Source organism: Perna viridis, chromosome 13 (assembly GCF_037379345.1).
Source record: "Perna viridis isolate PV_CMFRI_1.1 ecotype Kerala chromosome 13, ASM3737934v1, whole genome shotgun sequence".
Lineage (NCBI taxonomy): Eukaryota > Metazoa > Mollusca > Bivalvia > Mytilida > Mytilidae > Perna > Perna viridis.
Window position 1 is genome coordinate 1,403,602 of NC_142457.1, and position 23,698 is coordinate 1,427,299.

The 23,698-nt window shown below is 32.1% G+C and overlaps 1 protein-coding gene across 14 annotated transcripts in view; it reads left to right on the top strand.

The window, feature by feature from the left end:
- Nucleotides 1-23,698, top strand: part of LOC148599179 (myosin-IIIb-like) — a 93,481-nt gene that overhangs the window by 19,829 nt on the left and 49,954 nt on the right. For 13 of the 14 annotated variants that reach the window (XM_088558397.1, XM_088558407.1, XM_088558403.1 and 10 more), the window contains 12 exons: nucleotides 9,658-9,803; nucleotides 12,198-12,263; nucleotides 12,919-13,009; nucleotides 13,363-13,521; nucleotides 13,898-14,014; nucleotides 15,361-15,549; nucleotides 18,467-18,617; nucleotides 19,617-19,668; nucleotides 19,921-20,022; nucleotides 20,622-20,733; nucleotides 22,300-22,426; nucleotides 23,105-23,321. In XM_088558397.1, the coding sequence (XP_088414523.1) occupies nucleotides 9,658-9,803; nucleotides 12,198-12,263; nucleotides 12,919-13,009; nucleotides 13,363-13,521; nucleotides 13,898-14,014; nucleotides 15,361-15,549; nucleotides 18,467-18,617; nucleotides 19,617-19,668; nucleotides 19,921-20,022; nucleotides 20,622-20,733; nucleotides 22,300-22,426; nucleotides 23,105-23,321 (1,529 nt within the window). Of the gene's footprint in view, nucleotides 1-6,428; nucleotides 6,582-9,657; nucleotides 9,804-12,197; nucleotides 12,264-12,918; nucleotides 13,010-13,362; nucleotides 13,522-13,897; nucleotides 14,015-15,360; nucleotides 15,550-18,466; nucleotides 18,618-19,616; nucleotides 19,669-19,920; nucleotides 20,023-20,621; nucleotides 20,734-22,299; nucleotides 22,427-23,104; nucleotides 23,322-23,698 lie in introns of those variants that run through there. The other variant, XM_088558410.1, reaches the window with a different exon arrangement.

The window sequence follows — 23,698 nt, forward strand, 5'->3', positions numbered from 1 at the left end:
TGTAGTAAGCCTGATTGTTGGAACATAGGCATTTCTAACTCCTCCTTAACGATTTGCTGGATTGTTATGTAACTCATTGAATTGTTAGAATACCATATTGGGATTTGCATATCGTCAGAAATAAGACATATTCTGAAATCGTTTTCTTAACAAAAAAAAATAGTATATGTACTGTTTACTATTTAGGGTTTTGTTGTTTTAGAAATGGCAGCAGATGTGTCAAAAGTGCTTAGTGTATCCACCATATATAAATCTAATCTCTATATTTGTCCCCAGATGAACAGAGCTCAACAAGCTAGGGGGTGTAATTTCCGTTAGGGGCAATGTCTAGTTATTCCTGGTTTATGGAAGTCATGTTCTTATTCTCAACATGGTTTCCTTGATTTTACATATATAAGAATAGAAATAAAAAATGTTCCTAATTTTAGCCATACGAGATTTTGTCACAATAAAATGTTTTATTACATCTTAAAATTAAATAGGAATTTCAACAAGCAGGACATTCTGAATTGGCTTACTTTTAATAAAAGAGTAATCAAGGGAACCAAGGTTATAGCGGTAATCAAAAGAATGTAATCCAGGGACAAAGACCAAACATGGAAAACAGACATGCACAACAAAGAACATAAAGTACCTAAAATCATACATACAAAGTAACGAAAGCAAATGAGTAACTCAGACTCCACTAAAAACTGGGAGCATGGACCAGGTGCACTGGTAGGGTAAGCGTCCTTTGCTTTTTCAAGAAACACACGCTTAGTATAAAAAAATCAGTTTTTAAAGTGAGAAAAAGAATCAAACACTGCAAGAAACTCATGATGAGGAAATCTCAGACAACTGCGGGTAAGATTCAGATGAAGAAATCTCAGACAACCGTGGGTAAGATTCAGACTAGGAAATCTCAGACACCTGCAGGTAAGATTCAGACTAGGAAATTTTAGACAACCGTGGGTAAGATTCAGACAAGGAAATCTGAGACAACTGCGGGTAAGATTCAGACTAGGAAATCTCAGACAACCGCGGGTCTCAGAGCCTAGTTATAAAACTCGAAATCTTAACTTTAAATGTCTTGAGATTTGGTATGAGACTTTATATGAATTGGGGATACATTGTAGTGATAAGAGATAAAGGTTACTGTTTAATGCTATACTGTACATTTTGTAGGATTGCTGCACTAGTTTTGATAATATCAGCAAAACAATGCATGCAGCTTCATGTCTTTCTTGGAAATGGAGAGAAAAATAAACTATGAGTTGGTCGATTTTCTCATGTGTCAATAAACAATTAATCCATATTTATTTAAGGATAGTGTTATCCCAGGCTGTCTTTCTTGCTATACATAATTTGTATGGAGAATGTTAGTGTTAAGTCCTATGATATGTTAACACCCTACTAAGACTTGCTTATCCCATCTAAACAAATAATTCTATCTCTTATTCTATATGTACTGTATAAATGCAAAAAGTGAGTGCCAAGTCCAATGATAAAAGGACTAATATAAAGATATTATGCTCAGGCCTTCTAAACAAACATCTCTTCCTTAAACCACCCACCTTTAGTAACATGACCAGGTCTGTTTCAAATCAATATTTACAATCAATACAAGTTATATGCTTAAACTTTTGTCACTTACTTCCACCCACATGCCATGTTGTGTTGCAGTGTGTATTGTAAAGTTGAGAACTGATTCAATGCAAACTTCTGAACAAGTTTTTATCCATGTAAAAGGCTAATCAATTTCATGCTCTTGTTTTTCCATCAAGATAGCCTAAAGTATTAGAATCACAGAATTTAAATTTGTATAATGAAAAATTTCTGTCAAGGAATTGAAGCGTGTATCAAGGACATATATCAAGGGAACTTGTAATGTGACATGAATTGTTTATTGGAATGGCAGATTTTGTTAAACAGCTTTTGCAAACATCTAGACTTTAGATTTAGTTTTCTGTCTGTTTGTCTGTCCTCTTATCTAAACTATTTGTTACATACTGTGAATGAACTATTTCTTATGATTTTGTCTGAACAGATTTAAAAGAAACTTGCTAAGATGACAAGAATGACAATTGTCTAGAATGTCAAGGTCAATACTTCTAATACACGTACAGATTTTTATTTGAAAAATGTGATTCCAACTCATTGTTAGGTTTTCCATAATGGATTTGAATGAAACTGGCACAGATGAAAGATTTACAATGACAAGTAACAAATCTATTAACTTTTCAGTCAAAAATTAAGGTTTCTTTTACTAAAAGTTTATTTCTGTGAGGCAGAGCAACTTAATATTATTCTTGTTTAATCTATTTCTGACCATATTCTTTGTTTTATTCTGCTTAGCTTTTTTGTTTAAGATTGAGGGGTAGTAACAAAATTACCAAACATATAAAATTTAGGCGATAGTCTAAAGCAATATTCAAACTAATAATCTGTACAAGTAGCAATATCAGGATAAAAAACAGAAAGTTGGAAACCACTGCAATGGTCCTGAATTGGTACAGGCATTTCCTAATAAAGTTGATTAAACCAGGTTTTATATTGTGTTAAACCCTCCTATTCCATTATGGTTCATTATTTCAAAACAAATGTGTAGCATAAGATTGCCACCAAATCAGGTAGAAGTCAAGGCTGAAAATCTATAATTTCTGTTTTTATTTTGGTCCTACCAATCCCGGGACCAATACATCTGTTCCTGTTGTCTTTGTTCCTATAAACCTTTAAAACAGAGATTAAGTTTGATCAATATTCTGAATCATTGTAAAATCTATGTGATATATTATACTACCGATGCTCCCATCAGTGGAATATGTCATCAAACTGTAGATAAATATATGCTTTTACTTCTATACTGTAACTGTCTTTATTTTGACATATTTGGGTCATCTGGATTCAATGGTAGTTGCAGGGGAGGGTCTTTGTTTTTGGGTTGGAATTTCCCCCTCAAGGTTGAAAATTGTGTGCAAATTTTGTGCAAAATTATGGAAAAATAAGTTTTTTATTGCCTGAAACACCCCGTCCCATTTATTTTTTCTGCATTGGAATCCCCATTTGTAAATTTCTGGATCTACCCTTGGGTATTTTATGGATATTTATTCTTCTATATAAACTGGCAGCAAATAGTTAGTGTTGATAAAAATTCAAACCCCAAATTAATTTATATTTGAAAAAAAAATAATTCAATTTATTTTATGTATAAAGTAAAAAGAAGAAAAATAAAGAAAAGAAGAAAATAAAAAACAAAAGGTAATAACACGATTAATAAACTGATAAAATCTAGGCAGTAGTCAAACCAATTGTCTAAAAGAAAAAAATGAATACTCAGTCATCCACAAATAAATAGAGGACAAATCTGTTTCTCAAATTAATTTTGTTTCAATTAGATTTTGTTGTTTTAACTGATCAGATTTGCTTAGTTTCCCAATTTAAGATATGATATGCATTGTCATCAAGCCCCCTCAAAGAAAAGTATTCTTTAGGTGTAATGTTTTTCCTATTCACCAAAAAAGTATGTCACTTCAAGTATGCAAGTTCAATTTTGTTGGTGCTAAGTGGTATATTAATCTTATCTGTCATTTTGAATTGAAAGTTTATCTTGTATATATAAATACTACTTCTGTAAGGCAGAAAGATTTACAGTTTAAAATTATATCTGTTGAGGAGTGTTGAACAATATATCAACAATTGTAAAATGAAAGCAGCTTTCAAGGAATGTTAAATTGTAAAATGAAAGTAGCTTTGTAGGGGAGTTAAATTGTAGCATGTAAGTAGGTTTCTAGGAGAGTTATATGGTAAAATGAAAGTAACTTTCAGTGTTATATTGTAAAATGAAAGTATTAACTTTCAAGGAGTATTAAATTATAATGAACTTTAAAGGAATGTTAAAGAGTAATCAAGGGAACCAAGGTTATAGTGGTAATCAGAAGAATGTAATTCGGGGACAAAGACTAGACATGGAAAACAGACATATAAAGACAAAAAAGAATATAAAGTATCTAAAATCATACATACAAAGTAGCAAAAGCAAATGAGCAAATCGGACTTCACTAAAAACTAGGAGCATGGACCAGGTGCACTGGTAGGGTAAGCGCCCTCTGCTTTTCTAGAAAAACCTGCTGAGTTGCTCATAAAAAGTCAAGTCCGGAGTAGACAAACGAGAAAAGGAGAACTATGACATGTTGAATAAATCAGTTCATGGTGCAGATGGATACACCTTAACGATCCAAGAGTTCATGATGATGACCATAAAACTTCTGTAATGATAACTTCAGTCTTGTAGCAACATAACCCTGTTCCAGAAGTCTATTTGTTAGAGTTTTTAAGCGCGATACAAAAAGTCTGCATAGTTTCGGCAAGCTCTGGCATAATGTATGAGTTGTGATATGAACACTCCATACGCAGGTGCTGAAGGGATGTTGCCACAGATGAAAGGAAAGTTGACAATTCTGAATAAAAAGTCATCACGTTTGCTTAGTTTCAAATTGTTGAATGAAAGTTGCATTTTAGGTGAGTTAAATGATGAAATGAGAACTCTCTAGGAGTGTTTAACAATAAATCTACAATGGTAAAATGAATTTAGCTTTCTAGAATGACTATGTTTTATGATAGGTCTACATGTCTATGATAGACTTAACAGCGGGATGTCTGTGTGCATCTATTCATCTACATGTCGTGGGATAATATAAAAAACTTTGAGCACAGTTTAAAATATACATTGTGCAATCTTTTTTTGTCATGGAATGGGCCTCAATCATTTTCATGTTCTTTTATATGATATGTTTACTAATTTATTGAATGTTAAGTTAAGGGAGATAAGTGTACCTACATATTATAAGTTGTAATCCCCTGTTTATAACAAGACTGTTCCAACCCAAGGAAAAGTAAATCTATGTCCCTTTTATGTTTTAGTTTTTTGAGTACTGAGTCAACAAGTTGATAAGTTACCATTAAGACTTTATCTTAAATAAACTTTGAACTGATTAGAGAACATTCTTAAATAAACACATGGCTAATTTATTCAAGACTGTTATTGACAGGTAATTTGCATAAGAAACAGGTGTGAACATAATGTAGATTAAATAATTCAGGTATGAAATTATTTTTTAATTGATTCCAAAGTATAAAAAAATTCAGGCAACATGTTGAGCACATGACAGGTATGCTACAAATCTACCAAGTTAATCATTCACTCTCTCGATTTGTTGATTTGTGTCAATATTATACTTCCTGTATGTGGGGGGAGAGGGGGATTTACATGTATGCATAGCAAGACAACGCAATCAACCTCATATTTACATGTACTTCTAAAAACAAAAAGTCATGTAACATAGTATTTAAAAAAAATAGAAAATCAAAATGATTGCTGGGTCTCAAGAGTGTTAGCTTACATGGGCAAAGTATATACCGTAAGAGTTATTTCAATATGAATTGATCAATAACAGGAAGATTGAATGAAATAATTTAATATGATGTGCAACAGACTTTCTGATTGGTTGGTTCTCTTTGAGCAAATCAGGTTATTTTGTATGACTTAGTTTGGAAGTGACTGCATTATCATTGATTGCTCCAACAGTCTATAAATCAAGTAATCAAGATAACCAAGATTCTAATCAAAATTAAAAAAATATAATCCAGGGGTAAGAAATAGACAGGGAAAACAGACAAGCAACACAAATAAGATGAAATAATCAAAAGAGCAACTCAGACTGCTAAAAATTGGGAGCACAGACCAGGTGCACAGGTAGGGTAGGGAATAGACAGAGAAAATAGACAATCAACACAAATAATATGAAATAACTAAATGAGCAACTCAGACTCTGCTAAAAACTGGGAGCACAGCTAGGTGCACAGGTAGGGTAAGTGTCAGCTGCTTTTCTAGAAACACCCAATGTCAAGTCTGGGGTAGATGAAAGAAGAAAGGAGAAATATGACAAGATGAACACATGAATTTAAAAATAGGGGATGTGATATGATTGTCTGAATGTGACAGTCATCCACCAGATGCCAAGCAACAAACAAATTGAAAATTACTTCAACTGCTTCACAGTTAAGAAGTGTTGGCTGTCACAAACCAGGTTATATTATGTTGACTGGGTGGCAGCATAAAATTAGATTTTGAATGTTCATCTCAGTATTGTCTATATTGTTTTTAAAGTACATGTTTAACTCTGTAAATTTGTAGAAAATAAAAATGTGGTGCAGTAATAATCAATATGTAAAAGTAAAGAAATTGTTGCTTGGGACTTATTGATAGGAATGGGACAATTTGGTGACAATTTATGAATTGATGAGACATTATAAAACACGAACTGTAAACTCTTTAAGTGGTATTCTAAAATACATATAGTGCATATTGAAGCATAGATTATATATCTTCACTGGAAAGGGAAGGACCATTATTTTGATATCTTTATACAGTTTATGACTGATGAGTGTATATTGATACAGATTATAGGAGATAAATTTATTTAGATTAAGTAATCTGTTGTGAATTATCGTAGAGGGAATCCCCCTTACTGTGATTTAGAGGTGTAGTTATATTGATAAAGGAAAGTTAAGTTTTTTTATATGGATATATACTTCTTGGAAAGGTATGGTATAATTTTGCTGCCGTTTTTTAAGCCAGTGCTTAAAACGTGTAACTTTATATTCTTTCAAACACACAGTTTGGTCATCCCTATTGAATGTTGAATAATTAAAATGAAACTAAGGTTTCCCTATTATAATCAGTGAATTTAGATTATTTTTCCTTATTTACAACTGCTATTGAAAAGTTAGTTTGTTGTTTATAACTTGTGACATCTTTTTTATCTACTTTTACAAAGCTGTAAACTGTTAATTTTGAATTCAATATATTCAGTATATTTTGAAAGTTTTTGAATAGGAAAAACCCTGCAGAAAGTACAAGCTGGTAGCCAAGACCATATTTTTGTTAATGTTTTTTATATATTCAACTAAATTTTACTCAGAAGTTTGTTAGCCCAGCTCAAAATCTAGTAGCCATGGGCTACGTGGAACTGCTAATTTTTTTTTATCCCTGATTACCCTGCACAGATGGATTGTTGACCCAATGTAGGTGAACAACATAAATAACCTACACCAATGTATGATCTTGTAACAGTGTAGAATATTTCATTGTTGGATTTTCAGGAACTTACTCCCATTATTTAATATGCAACCCAACTAGTGTGGTGAACCTGAAACCAGGGATTCCTTGCTTCAACTTTGGTTTGTTTTAGAGGAACTTGACCATATTAATATTTACTGCTCTGGAACTACTTAACATGTGATACATTATGTTTATAATATTACCAATGTTTCTGTCTATTTTTGATAGTGGAAGTTTTGCCTGTTTCATTTAAACATTCTCCTTAAGACTCAAATGTTTATGATCTGGATGTTTTTTAAACTTTACACCATATACATCAACATTCACCCAACACTCAGCATAACCAATGATCTCAGATCTACACACCTGAAAATCAAAAATATTGATGTATTAATATGATTACATTTGGTTATTAGTGTTTGAATAATTGAGACAAAACAAACATATCACAGAACTGTACAAATATTTGTATAATTTAGACCCTGTTAAGTTCTCTACGGCTGGTGATTTGGAAACTCATTAAATGAGGGATTACTTCAAAATTATGACTTCCTATTTGTGTATATAGAGATTTAAGTATCAATCTTTGAAGAATCAGGCAGGAGTGGGTGAGACAACCTCCACATTGATCGTGTAGTTTGACTATATCATCACAATCAAGGAATAAAGACCAGATTTTTATATTAAAAAACAAGATTTATAATCCTGCAATTAAATATTTCAGGGACAGGTAACTCTGTCAAAAACCTCAGGTCTCACTAACCACTTCTAACGTTTCCATTACTTTACATGTTAAAAAAGTAATTTTCAAAGTCTCACTGTGAATTCCCAGGACAAATGACATCTTAAAGCTGCATACCGTTGTGAAGCTTGGAAAATAAGGCTTCCAAAATCATTATGCTAATGGTACGATGATAGTAGAAATTCTTCACAAAATTTACTTGAATAAATAATACTGAAAATCCACATTTTTACCTGTTCTGCTAACTGACAGCATGGAGGCATATTACTCACACATGTAAACAATATTCATACACTTTTGTAATTAATTACATATATGATTTTAAAGTACACATTCTCAGCTTTCTTTTGACTACTTTTAATCATAATACACACAAATAATGCACTTACAATGCATATGTCTAGGTTCAGTGTGTTTTTGGTACTACATAGGGGGATGGCCATTTGACCCGGAAGTGGTTAGTGAGACCTTAAAAATATTTTATGAGTTTTTATGTTTTTCTTTTTTTACATTTTATGAAAGCTTGTGGTATTGTGAGTCTAATAAGACCAAAACTATCAAAATCAGACATAGGACTACAAAGAAATGGTCATTTTTATATCATGCCCCTCAGTGATATTTTCCCTAAATTACTAAAAAATTACAATTTTAACTAACTTGTCACACCAAATTGATGCCTATGATAATTCAAGAAGTTGTAATAGTAAATATCATTTATCATTATGAAAAAAGAACAGATTTCAACAATTTATATCATACCTATTTCATTACTGTGCGATTCTAAGTCTGTGCTGTGTGACTATTTGAGTACTTTGAATATCCCAAGCAGTGACGTTGTGTATTTCATGGATGACGTCAAGTTATGAGTCACTGTTACTAATAAAAATCTTGTTGCTATGTTGTTTTTTAAAATACCTTGCACAATGCACCTCTTAAAATATAGCCAGATTACCAATATCACTATACTGATTTTATGGGAAAGTGGAAATAATGACCAGGAAAGGCAATTTTCCTCAAATTATGCATTTTTCTGAAATATGCCATAATTTAATTTATGGTCTCACTAACCACTTCTAACGTTTCCATTACTTTACATGTTAAAAAAGTAATTTTCAAAGTCTCACTGTGAATTCCCAGGACAAATGACATCTTAAAGCTGCATACCGTTGCGAAGCTTGGAAAATAAGGCTTCCAAAATCATTATGCTAATGGTACGATGATAGTAGAAATTCTTCACAAAATTTACTTGAATAAATAATACTGAAAATCCACATTTTTACCTGTTCTGCTAACTGACAGCATGGAGGCATATTACTCACACATGTAAACAATATTCATACACTTTTGTAATTAATTACATATATGATTTTAAAGTACGCATTCTCAGCTTTCTTTTGACTACTTTTAATCATAATACACACAAATAATGCACTTACAATGCATATGTCTAGGTTCAGTGTGTTTTTGGTACTACATAGGGGATGGCCATTTGACCCGGAAGTGGTTAGTGAGACCTCAATTTTCTAACATTCTAATGATAACTTTACAAATCAAGGGGTGCAGTGACCATTAATGCTAGTCATTTCAATTAGGGAAACTGTTGTCAGATTGGTGGATTTTTTAAAAGCATGTTTTCAGATTTATTTTTCCCATTTTACCCGATTCTTATAAATACTTATACTTAAAATTGTACATTAGTTTCTCTACAGAATCATTTCATGTTTGCATGCACTTTTATTAATGTTGGTCTTCATTTTTTTAGGATTTTGATTTTATTGATTAATACTGAAAATTAAAATTTATTATTTTTTTTAAGGTTATAGCTTGTGAGAGACAACTAGAATATAACTATGACTGTCGCTGCGATGTCTGGTCTCTTGGTATTACTGGTATAGAGTTGGCAGAAAGTGAACCTCCTCTGTCTGACCACCATCCTATGAGAGCACTTTTTAAAATACCAAGGTGAGATAGCTATATCACAGAAATAATGACTGTAAACCAACTTATGTTATACTGACCCCTGCACTGAACAAAACCAGTATTGTTCAAAATACCAAGGTAATGTAACTTTGTCACTAAAAAAAATTGCAATCGGGGGTGAGGCAAAGATTAAGGGAAACCATATATAATTACCAAACATGCTTAAATAGATGTCACAACAAAAAAATTAACTGAAACTGTCACAATATCAATTGTACTTGAAAAACCTATTGTATATGGACAAATAGTTGTCAAAACCTCCTCAGCTATGCGCTTATTGGATTACTTCAAAAAACCTATTGTATATGGACAAATAGTTGTCAAAACCTCCTCAGCTTATTGGATTACTTTATCTTTGGATTACCATATAAATAATTTCAACAGTACATATATTCAGCATGGTTATGTATAATATTCTGAATATTTTCCTCCTTGCTGTTGTTGAGGATGGGTGAATATTAAGAAATAAGTTGCCTAAATATTTAATAATGAAAGGGTAGTAAACTGAGATTATAATTCCTCCATATGGAGAAGTTTTACTAATCTTGCATAGGTTCATTGCTTTGTCAATGACAATTTTTCTATGAAACTACACATTCCAGTGACTAAATATTAAAATATTATCTTATTCAAGGATATCAGTTTGATTTCAAGAAATCACCCTGTTTTACATGTATTCCATATTGAAAGGTCTATTTTATTTTAACAAATCACCAATGAAAGTAAGTTGGATTTTTATACAGTATTTTTGACTGACACTTTTCATGGGTATGTCATTTTAGGGGTTGTGATCAGTTCCATGTGATTTTATAGGAGGATAGGGCATCATATGTTAATATACCTGAAGAAGATATTGTTAATGTCAGATTCTGTACATGAAGGAAGATAGGGTTAATGTCAAATCTGTTAGTGGAGATTATCTAATTTAAGGTTTAAGGAGGTAGACTTAAGGTAAGGGACACAACTCTTACAAATCTTTGGAAAGTTTGTATTCAGGCTCTTATAATCAATTTCATGTAAGCATCAAATAAGTTGAAGTGATTTCATTCTGTTTCAAATGAAAGCTTGAAAGGTTTTGGTGAAATTGAATATGATACAAACATATCACTAATTTCAAGAGTTATGTCCCTTACCTTAGGTCTACCTCCTTAACATGATGTAAGTCCACTTGAAGCAGGTGTGTGGGAGTATATTATTTCATGAGCTTGCCCACTGTATTTCTAGTTTCCACTAATTTTGTGGTAGGAAAACATATCATTTGAAGTTACATGCAGTTTCATAGTATTTAAAACACATTCATTTAAAGATTTTTGAATTAGAGTAAGTCACGGCAAAGAAGCGTTTACTTACAATAAGTTGTGATTGTAGTTTATTCATGACTGTCCAGTATAATACTGTGGCTATTCTTGGAAGACAGTGGTTATCTTTTGAAGGATATTATTAAAGTTTTGTAATGACCATTGTATTTTTTTGAATTCTTGTTTCTAGAGTAATTTAATGGCATTTTTATTTACCATTGTTTAGGAAAACAGTACCATATTGTGATACAAGTTTCCTATTTTTGGTTCACTTGTTCTCTCTCTTTAATTTCTTTATGCTATTTTAGATGAGTGCGAATTTCCTTAGGCTTGAACATCACTTGCAACCTTATGCTTAATTCTCCTACTCTAATTACCACATCTTCTTTGATTCTCTGGTTTGATAACTATATGCTATATCCAGTACTCTTGTGGTAATTAAGAAATGCCATTTATTACCCATAAAGAACTAATGATAGCAGCATATCAGTTTAATCTAAATCCCTCAGTAGATTTTGTTAGAGGCAGTGGTTTTCTGTAATACCATCTTTGGATATGATACAGATATATACATCACAGAACTATGTCATGAAATTGATGTGCAATTAATACTTCAAGGGAAACTTTCATATTTTTATCAATAATTAACATTCAGGGACATGTAAACTACAAGTAGTTATATGTGTAGGCAAATACAGTAGATTTAATTACCAGTATTAGCAGTGTGGCTGTACTTTCTTCAAAAAGTGATAGGTGCCCAATTCATTTTGGAATAAATTGAATGAAGCAAAATTTTTGCAGTAAAACCCAACAAAGTCACATTTAGAAACCAAATGTGGAACTTGGAAAAATGAACAGATGAATGCTTAGTCAGTCTATCATTCAGAAATTAATTATCTCAACACAAAATGGATGAATTGATTTTAAACTTGGTATGTTGCTATATATAGATAAAACATACATTTTAAGCGATTTTGGTTGCTCCCATTAAAAGTGGGGTTATATATATCAAGACATGTGTACATGTTGAAAGTGAACTTATTATAGCAGATTTGTAAATATAATGCTTATGTTTCAGGAATGCTTCACCTGAACTGAAAGTTCCAGAAAAGTGGTCACAGAATTTTAAAGATTTCATTAAACAGTAAGTTTGTGTAAATTTTTGGCCATTTAGAAGTGTATGACTTCAGTTTTATTTTAGCATTTTTAGTTGAATAAAGGGGTAGAGATGTTCAGGTTAAAATTTGGTCCATGAATATAACAGCAAATTTCATAGTGATTTATGACAAAGGTTGGAAACGTTTGTTGTGGGTTTGATTTCCAGACAATCCAAACCTATTTATAAGACTTTATAATTGGCTCCTAAGCAAGTGAAATAAGAGAAATAGTGGTGATCGGAATGTTTGGGATAATGTGTACCATTGGGGTGACTTGATATCTCATAGGCTGTTGATTCTGTGAGCTGGCACAATTAAATTTTGAGTTAGACTTGGCATGTTAGTCTTCCTTATTTCAGGAATGTTAAACTGTTCAGAGGACTTTTGTATGACATAAAAGTTAGCCTTAAGATCTATTCTGTACATAAGTAATGACTTTTTTTTTAAATAAACAACACTGATCTTATTTCATTAGGTTTGAGTAAGTTATTTTTTTTAACTGGAAACATCTTGTACATTAAAAAGCAACAACATGTTTTATTAATGAGGTATAGATGGAAAATTTATGGAAGTAAAACAATTTTAAACATATCATGAATTTACATGTTGTGTTATTTTAGTTTTTTACCATTTGATTTATAGTTGTCTGATCAAGGATTTTGAGGCGCGACCTTCAGCCAAAGATCTGTTACAGCATCCATTCATAACTAGTCTACCTACAGATAAATCAATGGTATGTCTGTGTATAATGGGAGAGGGGTTGGAAAGAGGTAGGGTGGGAGAGAGAGGGGAGATAATAAAAAAGGATCAGACAACATCTATTACAGATATATCCATGATATGTCTAGATCTATAGTAGACAGGCTGAAATCAGTGGTATGTCTGTGTAGTGGGGATTGCAAAGGGCAGAGGATGTGATGAAAAGGATGAGACAGCATCTATTTATATCCATTATTAGGCATAGAGGGACAAGATTAGTGGGGTAGACTTAAAACTCAGGTTGGAATTAGGTTTTATCTGGAGGGAACACTTTGATATATAAGCTATATATAACTGAATCTTTCAAATTTCCATTGTATATTCTAGTTCAAACAAAAATTAAAAGATCTGACAAACAAGATGGACCAGAAGATCCATGAACCTGATGTCACAACCAAGAAAGGAAGGTTAAAAAGTCATCGGAAAGGGAAGAAGGAACCGCTAGACACAGCTGATGATCTGACTTCACTAGAAATATTAGATGAGGTACAGAAATTTCTCACTTCATTCCTTCGATTCATAGAAAAAACAATACACAGGACTAAATAAGATAAACTTTTCATTGAAATAAATATTTCTTTTGAAAGAATTAAAAAATGAAATTTCATTATAAAGATTGGAAAATTTTTAATATGGATACACAATGTTCATCAATATAAGAAAAACAAAAGCAAAAAATTTTTGGACTTAAAAAATAAAATGAAATACTCCAACAATAAAGTCAAGTGAAAAAAAAGACACCTGTTTTTTTGTATTTGTTTTTGTGAAGCACACCAAGTCTGAAGTACTGTTCCTTTTCAAAGAGACGTCTGTAGTATAAGCCCTATATTCACATTCAAATCTTTCTTTTCTATGTTAACAGGAGACCATAGTTTCTCAGCTTTTCCACAGATATGCACAACAGAAGATCTACACCTATATAGGGGATATATTGTTAGCTGTGAACCCATTCACCCCTCTAACAATATATACAGATGAGGTAAATGAATAACATTTCCCTTTCTCCTGCTGCCTCTAACCATACACTTACATACCAATACATTTATATAAGGTATATATTGTCAGCTTGAATCCAATTGTCCCACTAATTTTATATGCTGATGAGGTGAGGATATGATATGTCCCTCACTCCTACAACCTCCAACCATACACTTACATATCAGTACATTTATTGGGAATATACTGTTGGTTGGGAATCCATTTACCCCTGTTATGTTATAAACTGATGAGGCATGGATATAACATGTCCCTCACTCCTGCTGTCTCTGTCCATTCACTTACATATCAGATCATTTATTGAGGGAATTTTTTGTAAGCTGTTTATCTATTTACACTTTTCATAATGTATTCTGTTTAGATAAAAAATTTATCACCCATCCCCGTCACCCGTCTCCCACATGCTAATATTGACAGAGCATCAACGATGTCCTATGTATGTAGATTATGAACGGCTACTAAATATTGTGATGGAAGTGATGAAATTTGTCACCATGGAAGTAGACACTTGCACAAGTGGTGTGGCCCTGTTTTGTCTTGTGATAGGTCGATGGACATGATTTTATATTTATTTATTAATAATAAAAATTATTGACTTAGTAACAGTGTACAAATGTATGAAGTTTTCCCAGAATAAAGTCTCACACATTCTCCTCACCAAATGAGACTATGCCTGTAGCAACATGGCGGTGTACCATAAACAAAGAATGAGCTCGGTTAATTGTGGGCATAGCCTAAAGTCAAATTAATAAGTATATATATTAAGGGAATATACACTGTTAGATGTAAATTAATTGATCCATTTTGCAGTATATACTGATGAGGTGAGGTAACTAACACCACTCTCTTCCTTCCCCTCCCTACAAATACACACACAAATATACAATTATATAAGGTATATTGCTAGCTGGTGACCTCTTCACTGCTTTACAATAGCACTATCCTCTTTCTTCCTGCTTCAAACTAATTGGAACTTAAATAAAGGTTTTATTCTTAGTTACTTACCCCTTCATACAATTTATAATGAATACTGACAAAGTTAGTACATGTATCATTGCCCACTCCCTTTCCCTTTATACATATACATACATGTACATCTGTTTAGGGGATAAATTCTTGTTTATTCAGTCACTATTCTTACAATATAAGAATCTATTGTATTTACTGATATGGAGGATGTAAATTAAGGCCCGTCTTATTCCAAATGTATACATACATATTTATATTATTAGCTTTTTGACTTTACATGCATAGACCATTTTAAAGAGGACCACTCTTGTTATGTCTGTTGCATCAGTTACTATAATAAGAACTTTTCTTCTGTTTCAGTATTCACAGATGTACATGAATGCCTCCAAAGATGACCACCCTCCCCACGTGTTTGCTGTTGCAGACCAGTCCTACCAGATGATGATGCACAATAGGAAACACCAATGTATTGTCATTAGTGGGGAGTCTGGGGCTGGAAAAACTGAAAGTGCAAACTTACTGGTACAGCAACTCACACAGTTAGGGAAGGTAAGACCTCTAAACTTCTTGTATTTCAGTCACTCTGTCCATCTGTTACTTTTATGTAACAGTATTCTCAGCTTCTATTTTAGGGAATGTTAATTTCTTCAACCTTTAATGCCATAGAGGATGAACAACAAAATCATACCATCATATTAGTAATGTATAGCATATCTACTAGATATCTGTCATACATATGGCAAAATAAGAGAAAAATTACTTAAAGTGAATAACCACATGACAGAGCAGAGGGCTGGTTTAATATAGTTATAAACCAAATAGACAGAGCCGAGGGCTAGTTTAATAAAGTTATAAACCAAATAGACAGAGGTGAGGGCTGGTTTGATATAAGTATAAACCAAATAGACAGAGCTGAGGGCTGCTATAATATAGTTATAAACCAAAAAGACAGAGGTGAGGGCTGGTTTGATGTAGTTATAAACCAAATAGACTGGGCTGGTTTAATATAGTTATAAACCAAATAGACAGAGCCGAGGGCTGGTTTAATAAAGTTATAAACCAAATATATAATCAACACTTTCTAAATGTAATTATCAGTTCATCAAATTCATATATATCAATCAGTAAAAAGAATTATAATCAAGCAAAAAGCAATATCAGCTAGACAAAATCCGTTAAAAAAAAATTTACTAGACTAATCGAGAGGACCCTGTTATGCTGAATGAAATTAACCGCCAAAAACTTCCAATCATGCGTAGAACATATAACGCCCCCTATGGACTGACAATTCAGAAGAAATTAATTTCAGTCTAAATTCACATATTCAAACAACTGAAATTATATATATGTTTGGTATAGTGTTTATTGGTGTAGTGTTTAATGGTATAGTGTTTAATGGTATAGTATATAATGGTGTAGTGTTTATTGGTATAGTTTATTGGTATAGTGTTTATTGGTATAGTTTATTAGTATAGTGTTTATTGGTATAGTGATTAATGGTATAGTTTATTGGTATAGTTTATTGGTATAGTGTTTAATGTTTTAGTGTTTATTGGTATAGTGTTTAATGGTATAGTGTTTATTGGTATGGTGTTTAATGGTATAGTGTTTATTTGTATGGTGTTTAATGGTATAGTTTATTGGTATAGTGTTTATTGGTATAGGATTTATTGGTTTAGTGTTTAATGGTATAGTGTATAATGGTTTAGTGTTTATTTGTATAGTTTAATGGTATAGTGTTTATTGGTATGGTGTTTAATGGTATAGTTTATTGGTATAGGATTTATTGGTTTAGTGTTTAATGGTATAGTGTATAATGGTTTAGTGTTTATTTGTATAGTTTAATGGTATAGTGTTTATTGGTATAGTTTTTAATGATTTAGTGTTTATTGGTATAGTTTTTAATGATTTAGTGTTTATTGGTATAGTTTAATGGTATAGTGTTTAATGGTATAGTTTATTGGTATAGTGCTTATTGGTATATTGTTTAATGGTGTAGTGTTTATTGGTATAGTTTATTAGTATAGTGTTTAATGGTATAGTGTTTATTGGTATAGGATTTATTGGTTTAGTGTTTAATGGTATAGTGTATAATGGTTTAGTGTTTATTTGTATAATTTAATGGTATAGTGTTTATTTGTATAGTTTATTAGTATAGTGTTTATTGGTATAGGATTTATTGGTTGAGTTTTTACTGGTATAGTGTATAATGGTTTAGTGTTTATTTGTATAGTTTAATGGTATAGTGTTTATTGGTATAGTGTTTAATGGTATAGTTTATTGGTATAGTGTTTAATGGTTTAGTGTTTATTAGTATAGTTTAATGGTATAGTGTTTATTGGTATAGTGTTTAATGGTATAGCATTTAATGGTTTAGTGTTTATTGGTATAGTGTTTAATGGTATAGTGTTTATTGGTATAGTGTTTAATGTTTTAGTGTTTATTGGTATAGTTTAATGGTATAGTGTTTAATGGTATAGCATTTAATGGTTTAGTGTTTATTGGTATAGTGTTTATTGGTATAGTGTTTATTGGTATAGTGTTTAATGGTTTAGTGTTTATTGGTATAGTGTTTAATGGTATAGCATTTAATGGTTTAGTGTTTATTGGTATAGTGTTTAATGGTATAGTGTTTATTGGTATAGTTTAATGGTATAGTGTTGATTGGTATAGTTTAATTGTATAATGTTTATTGGTATTACGTTTAATGGTATAGTGTTTATTGGTATAGTGTTTAATGGTATAGTTTATTGGTATAGCGTTTATGCAAAATTTCTCCAAATGTTGGATTTTGATTAACTACAACAATTAAAGTGAAATAAGTTATGTAGAAAGCATTGAAATTCATTATTAAGGGTGATAACTCTTTTTTTGTGCAACATTTAGTTTCTTTAGTGGAGTCCGAGTTGCTCATTTGCCTTTGTTACTTTGTATGTATGATTTTAGTTATTATATGTTGTTTGTTGTGTATGTCTGGTCTTTGTCCCTGGATTACATTCTTTTGATTACCACTGTAACCTTGGTTCCATTGATTACTCTTTGTTAGGGACCTGTTACATTTATTTTCTGAGCCATCCATTGTTGATTTAAAAAAAAAAAATTGACATTCATACCTTTTGTATGTTATAAACATTATATTGGTACCAAAAATTGAGTGGGGAAAAATTGTGTCTTGCCACCCACATTATAGGATTTGCCTGATGTTTATATGGAACTAAACAAAGGTAAATGAGCCATGGTTAATATGCTTTTGTACCATAAAATAGTGCTAAATAGTAAGTGAAATATTAATAAAATCACATTTTCTATGATATTTTATTAACTGAAATACTGGAATGCTAAAATTCAAACATTATAGGAGAAGTTATGTTATTGAGTTTATGAAAGATTTATGGTGGAGCTTGTTGGGTTCCTGCATCTTATAAAAGCATTCTTGTACATGATGTATGATTTGCTTTTTCCATAGGCCCCTAATCGGACATTAGAGGAGAGAATATTACAAGTAAACCCCCTGATGGAGGCATTTGGTAATGCTCAGACCGTGATTAATAATAATTCTAGCAGATTTGGGAAGTACTTAGAGATGTTCTTCACCAGCTCTGGAACAGTTATTGGTGGTAGGTACTTAGAGATGTTCTTCACCAGCTCTGGAACAGTTGTTGGTGGTAGGTACTTAGAGATGTTCTTCACCAGCTCTGGGACAGTTGTTGGTGGTAGGTACTTAGAGATGTTCTTCACCAGCTCTGGGACAGTTATTGGTGGTAGGTACTCAGAGATGTTCTTCACCAGCTCTGGAACAGTTGTTGGTGGTAAGTACTTAGAGATGTTCTTCACCAGCTCTGGAACAGTTGTTGGTGGTAGGTACTTAGAGATGTTCTTCACCAGCTCTGGAACAGTTGTTGGTGGTAGGTACTTAGAGATGTTTTTCACCAGCTCTGGAACAGTTGTTGATGGTAGGTACTTAGAGATGTTCTTCACCAGCTCTGGGACAGTTATTGGTGGTAGGTACTTAGAGATGTTCTTCACCAGCTCTGGAACAGTTATTGGTGGTAGGTACTTAGTTCTCTAGTATTGAACAGAGGTAATTGGTAAGAGTATCTCAGAGGTTGGCTGTAGGTGGATTGAGCCATTTTGGAGGTTTGCTGTAGCTTTTCAGTTTTCTAGCACTGAACCACGTCAGAGGTTGGGAAAAGGTGTATTAACCCACCTTAGTAGTAAACAGTTTGTGTATTGAACCACTTCAGAGGTTGGAAGGAGGTATCAATTTCTTAAGTAATGAACCACCTAAGAGGTTGGCTTGAGGTACATTATTCTCTAGAATTGAACAACCTCAGGGATTGATGGTAGATTTTGTGCTCTTTAATATCGAACTACCTCTGAAGTTGGTGGTATTGCATATTCGCTCATTGAAAAGAGGGGACCATAATGTTATCAGAATTTCTTTTTATTCTGTTATTTGTCAGTTTTGTCTGATCCATTAAAAAATGTTGTTTTTCTTAACTTCAACTGCACAAAATAATGTTAACAAAAATCCAAGGTTGATAAGACTGTAAATTTCAGTCAAAGTAGTTTTAGGAGAGATATCCCTATCTGATCATTCTTTTTTTTTTTTTCAGCTAAAATTACAGAATATTTATTAGAGAAATCCAGAGTTATATCTCAGGCAAAGTAAGTATTAGTTAAGTGTTGGGTTAATGTTTACATGGTGATTATCCCTTTTTAATTATTTTATAAGTTGATACATTTATTGGCAAAAATTCTTTTGCTGAACATACTGCAGTGTTTTACTTCATAAAAAAACCAACAAACTGAAATTTGCGGTTTGGTCCAAACTAAAGTGGATGAAATGGAATTAAATGTGAACATATTTCTATTGGCATATTGTATAGTGATTTCATTATTTTTATTTCTTCTTTTCAGAGGAGAACAGAATTTCCATATATTTTACTATGTACATGATGGCATTGTTGGAGATGCTGAGTTAGACTCAAAATATCATCTGAAAACTAATACAAGATACAGGTAACTAATATGTATAATATGAATAATAGTGTCACAGTTTGTTAATTATTAATTAATTGTATGTATATTGTTAATTGCTCATTGTCACATATTTTGTATGTGGCACTCTTCAATAAAGTTGTGTTTTCCCTTTGTCTGCTGTCTGTCTGTCCGTCTGTCCGTCTGTCATTCCCCTGAAGGTTTCCACAGATGATAACTTTAGTAGTAGTGTAGTAATTAGATATCATATAGTACAGATCAAGTTTCAATTTCATTGAGATCAATATGTTTACACAAATGTTATGGCCATTTTAAGTTGTTTTTATCCCCAAAAATATTTTGATGAATTGGAGTTACCTATCTTTGAATAGTTTGATCTGTTGTTTGTAATTAAGCATGCATATTGAATATGACACAACATGGAAGGGAATCATTTAATGTCATTTAATTTTTCAGAAAGTAAACAAATGTTATTGAAGATTTAGTGAAATGTTTACATTGCTTCAGGTGTTTGAATTTATGGTTTGACATTACCACAAGTTTCTTAAAATAATAAATGCTGGTTTGAAATAATTTCAATTCAATTTAAAAACTCAGTTTTGATTTTGATCTATTTTTAGATATATAGATGAATACACAAGAAATACTCGAGATGTGTCTTCCATTTCTGTAAATCGGGTCAAGTTCAAGGCCATTCAACATTGTTTTGATATTATTGGTTTCCAGAAAGAGGTAAGGTCAAAGTTCATCTAAGCAATCTTTATATATTTAACTCTGTAGTGATATTTTCAATTCAATGAAAAGGTCAGGATGAAATATTTTTTCTAGGTGGTTGCCACACATATATGTCTAGGTTGGGTGACATGCAAGGTCATTCCTCCTCTGAGTCAGTACATTCTAAATTCAGTGTGTTGGACTATTAGGAAGCAGAATCTTTTTCATTTTTTAGCTCACCTGGCCGAAGGCCAAGTGAGCTTATGCCATCACTGGGCGTCTGTGGTTGTCGTCGATGTGGACAAATTTAAAAAAATTTTCTCCCCTGAAACTACTGGACTGATGGGTTTTAAACTTGGCATGATTGTTCCTTAGGGTGTTTTGCACAAAATGACTGTTTAGATTTTTGATCCATGAAAAAACATGGCCACTGTTACTAAAAATAGAACATAGAGGTCAGATTGCAGTTTTTTGCAAATAACTCAAAAATTGTTGCCTTTAGCAAATATTTGGCTGGGTAATATTGTTCAGCATCATGAGATGGACCTATGCCAAAATTTTCAAAACGATTGGTCAACTAATGTAGGAGTTACAGCCCCTGAAACAGTTTTTTTTTGCATTTTTCGCATGTGCAACTTTGAAAATCTTCTTCCCAAAATCCATTGCAAAGAATTCAATGAAAGTTGGCATTTATATTCCTTAGGGTATCCCACACAAAAAGACTGTTGGGATTGTCGATTCATGAAAAAACATGGCGGCCGTTTCTAAAAATAGAACATAGGGATCAGATGTCAGTTTTTTTGCAAATAACTCAAAAACCGTTGCCTTTAGCAAATTTCTGGCATGGGTTAAATTCTTAAGCATCATGAGAAGGATCTATGCGGAAATTTTCATAACCATTCATTGACTAATGTAGGAGTTATGACCCCTGAAACAGTTTTTTGTTGTTTTTTTTTTCACATGTACAACTTTGAAAATCTTCTTCTCTAAAACCATTTAAGATCATTGAATGAAAATAAGCATAATAGTTCTTTAGTGTATTGTGCTCAAAATAATTGTTGTGATTTTTAATCCGTGAATAGATATGGCTGCCTATACTAAAAATGGAACTTAGGGGTCATAAGACAGGTTTTTGAAAAAAATTCAAATATTGTTGCCTTTAGCAAAATTCTGGTTCAGGTCATAAAAATGCTATGAATAATTTTAGTTGATTTTAACTTAGCCTGTCTCGTTCCTCAAGTTTTTCAAAAAAGCAAATGGTTAACCAGGTGAGTGATTCAGGCTCTCTTGAGCCTCTAGTTTTAAATCATCCTCAAACAAAAATACATGAAATATATATGAATGTTTATAAACTACAATCGAATAATCATTTGTACTAGTATAAAATGTTATAGAGTAAGATAGTATGCTTTTGAAATTCACTGATTTTATTATTGCCAAAGAATTACTAAACAATCTGTCTATGTAATGGTATAAAACAAAGTTATATGTAAAATCTCAGGCTATTTGTTGGACACATCTTAGTTTGAAGTGGGAATTTTTATAGATTTGTGTTTCCAAACTTCTGGTACTCTTCATTTTCAGGAGGTAGAATCTGTGTATGGAGTTATAGCAGCCATACTACACACTGGTAACATAGACTTTGATGAGAAAGAGGCTTCACATGGCGGAGAAGCTTGTGTCATCACTAATATGAACTTAGTGGAGATCGGTAATTTTTCTTTCATGGCATATACATGATATAACCATTATGATAAAAGCTATCTATAAGTATCCCAATACTATAAAATATTATCATTCTTCCTATTGTCATCATTTGTTTTTGTTCAATTGAGTCAGAAGTAAGAGAGAAATTACTTTGATTTTGGAATTTTGTTTTGTGATATTTATTATGCTTTGTATAGAAGTCAAATTTAATACCACGTTTCCAAGGTATTATATGATGCTTTCCGAATATTTACTGGTCTGTCCGTCCCCTGTCAGTTTCTATATGATGACTTGAGAAAGATCAATGATCTCTTTTGAAACTTTGTACAATTGTTCAATACCTTAAAAAAAGAAAAAGCAAAATCCAAAAGGTTGTTATTGAACATTTTACCATCCCCCTTTTTTTCACCGTTATATTGTAGGTTATTGTTTAATGTTCCATTAATGCCCTATTATTGTTATTTATTTATTGTAGCTTATTTTTTTTGGAATTTTCCTACTACTTTTTACTGTGATCACTGTAAAATATCTCCCTAAAAGGAGAAGGATATCTCCTGTTACACATCCCTAAAAGGACAAGGATATCTCCTGTTACACATCCCTGAAAGGAGAAGGATATCTCCTGTTACACATCTTGTTTAAATTTAATACTGATATGATTTTTTTTCTGTTTTTTTTGCAGTATCAAATCTATTAGGTATCAACAAAGCTGATCTACTGGAATCATTCACAACAACAGCAGTAGTTGCCAGAGGAGAAGTCATAATCCGGGACAATTCAGTACCTGAGGCTTTTGATGCTCGGGATGCCATGGCAAAGGCCCTCTATGGTCGACTGTTTAGTTGGATTGTAAATAGAATAAACTCTCTGTTGAAACCTATCTCAGCACTTAACTCAGAGTAAGTGTCTACCTCTGTACGGTTTATGGAGAATATTCTTCTTTTTATGGAATACAAAGTTTAAAAAAAAAAAAAACAGAAAAAAAACCTTACAGACAAGTAATAAAGGTTAACACAGTTCAAGCCAGCTTAATGAATTTCATCATGACTTTGCTGAACAAAATATCTCTGAAAGTAAAAGCAGGGAGAACATGTTTAGAAAGAGGAACAGGATATTTATGATCTGGGGACAAAGTCTAGGCAACCATTAAAATAGACAAAACAGCTTATGTAACACAAATAAACTAAAATAATAGACATAGAAACTAAAGAATACATGAACAACCCTGATCACACCTTAACCTAAAAAACTATACTTAATGGATAAAAAAAATCAG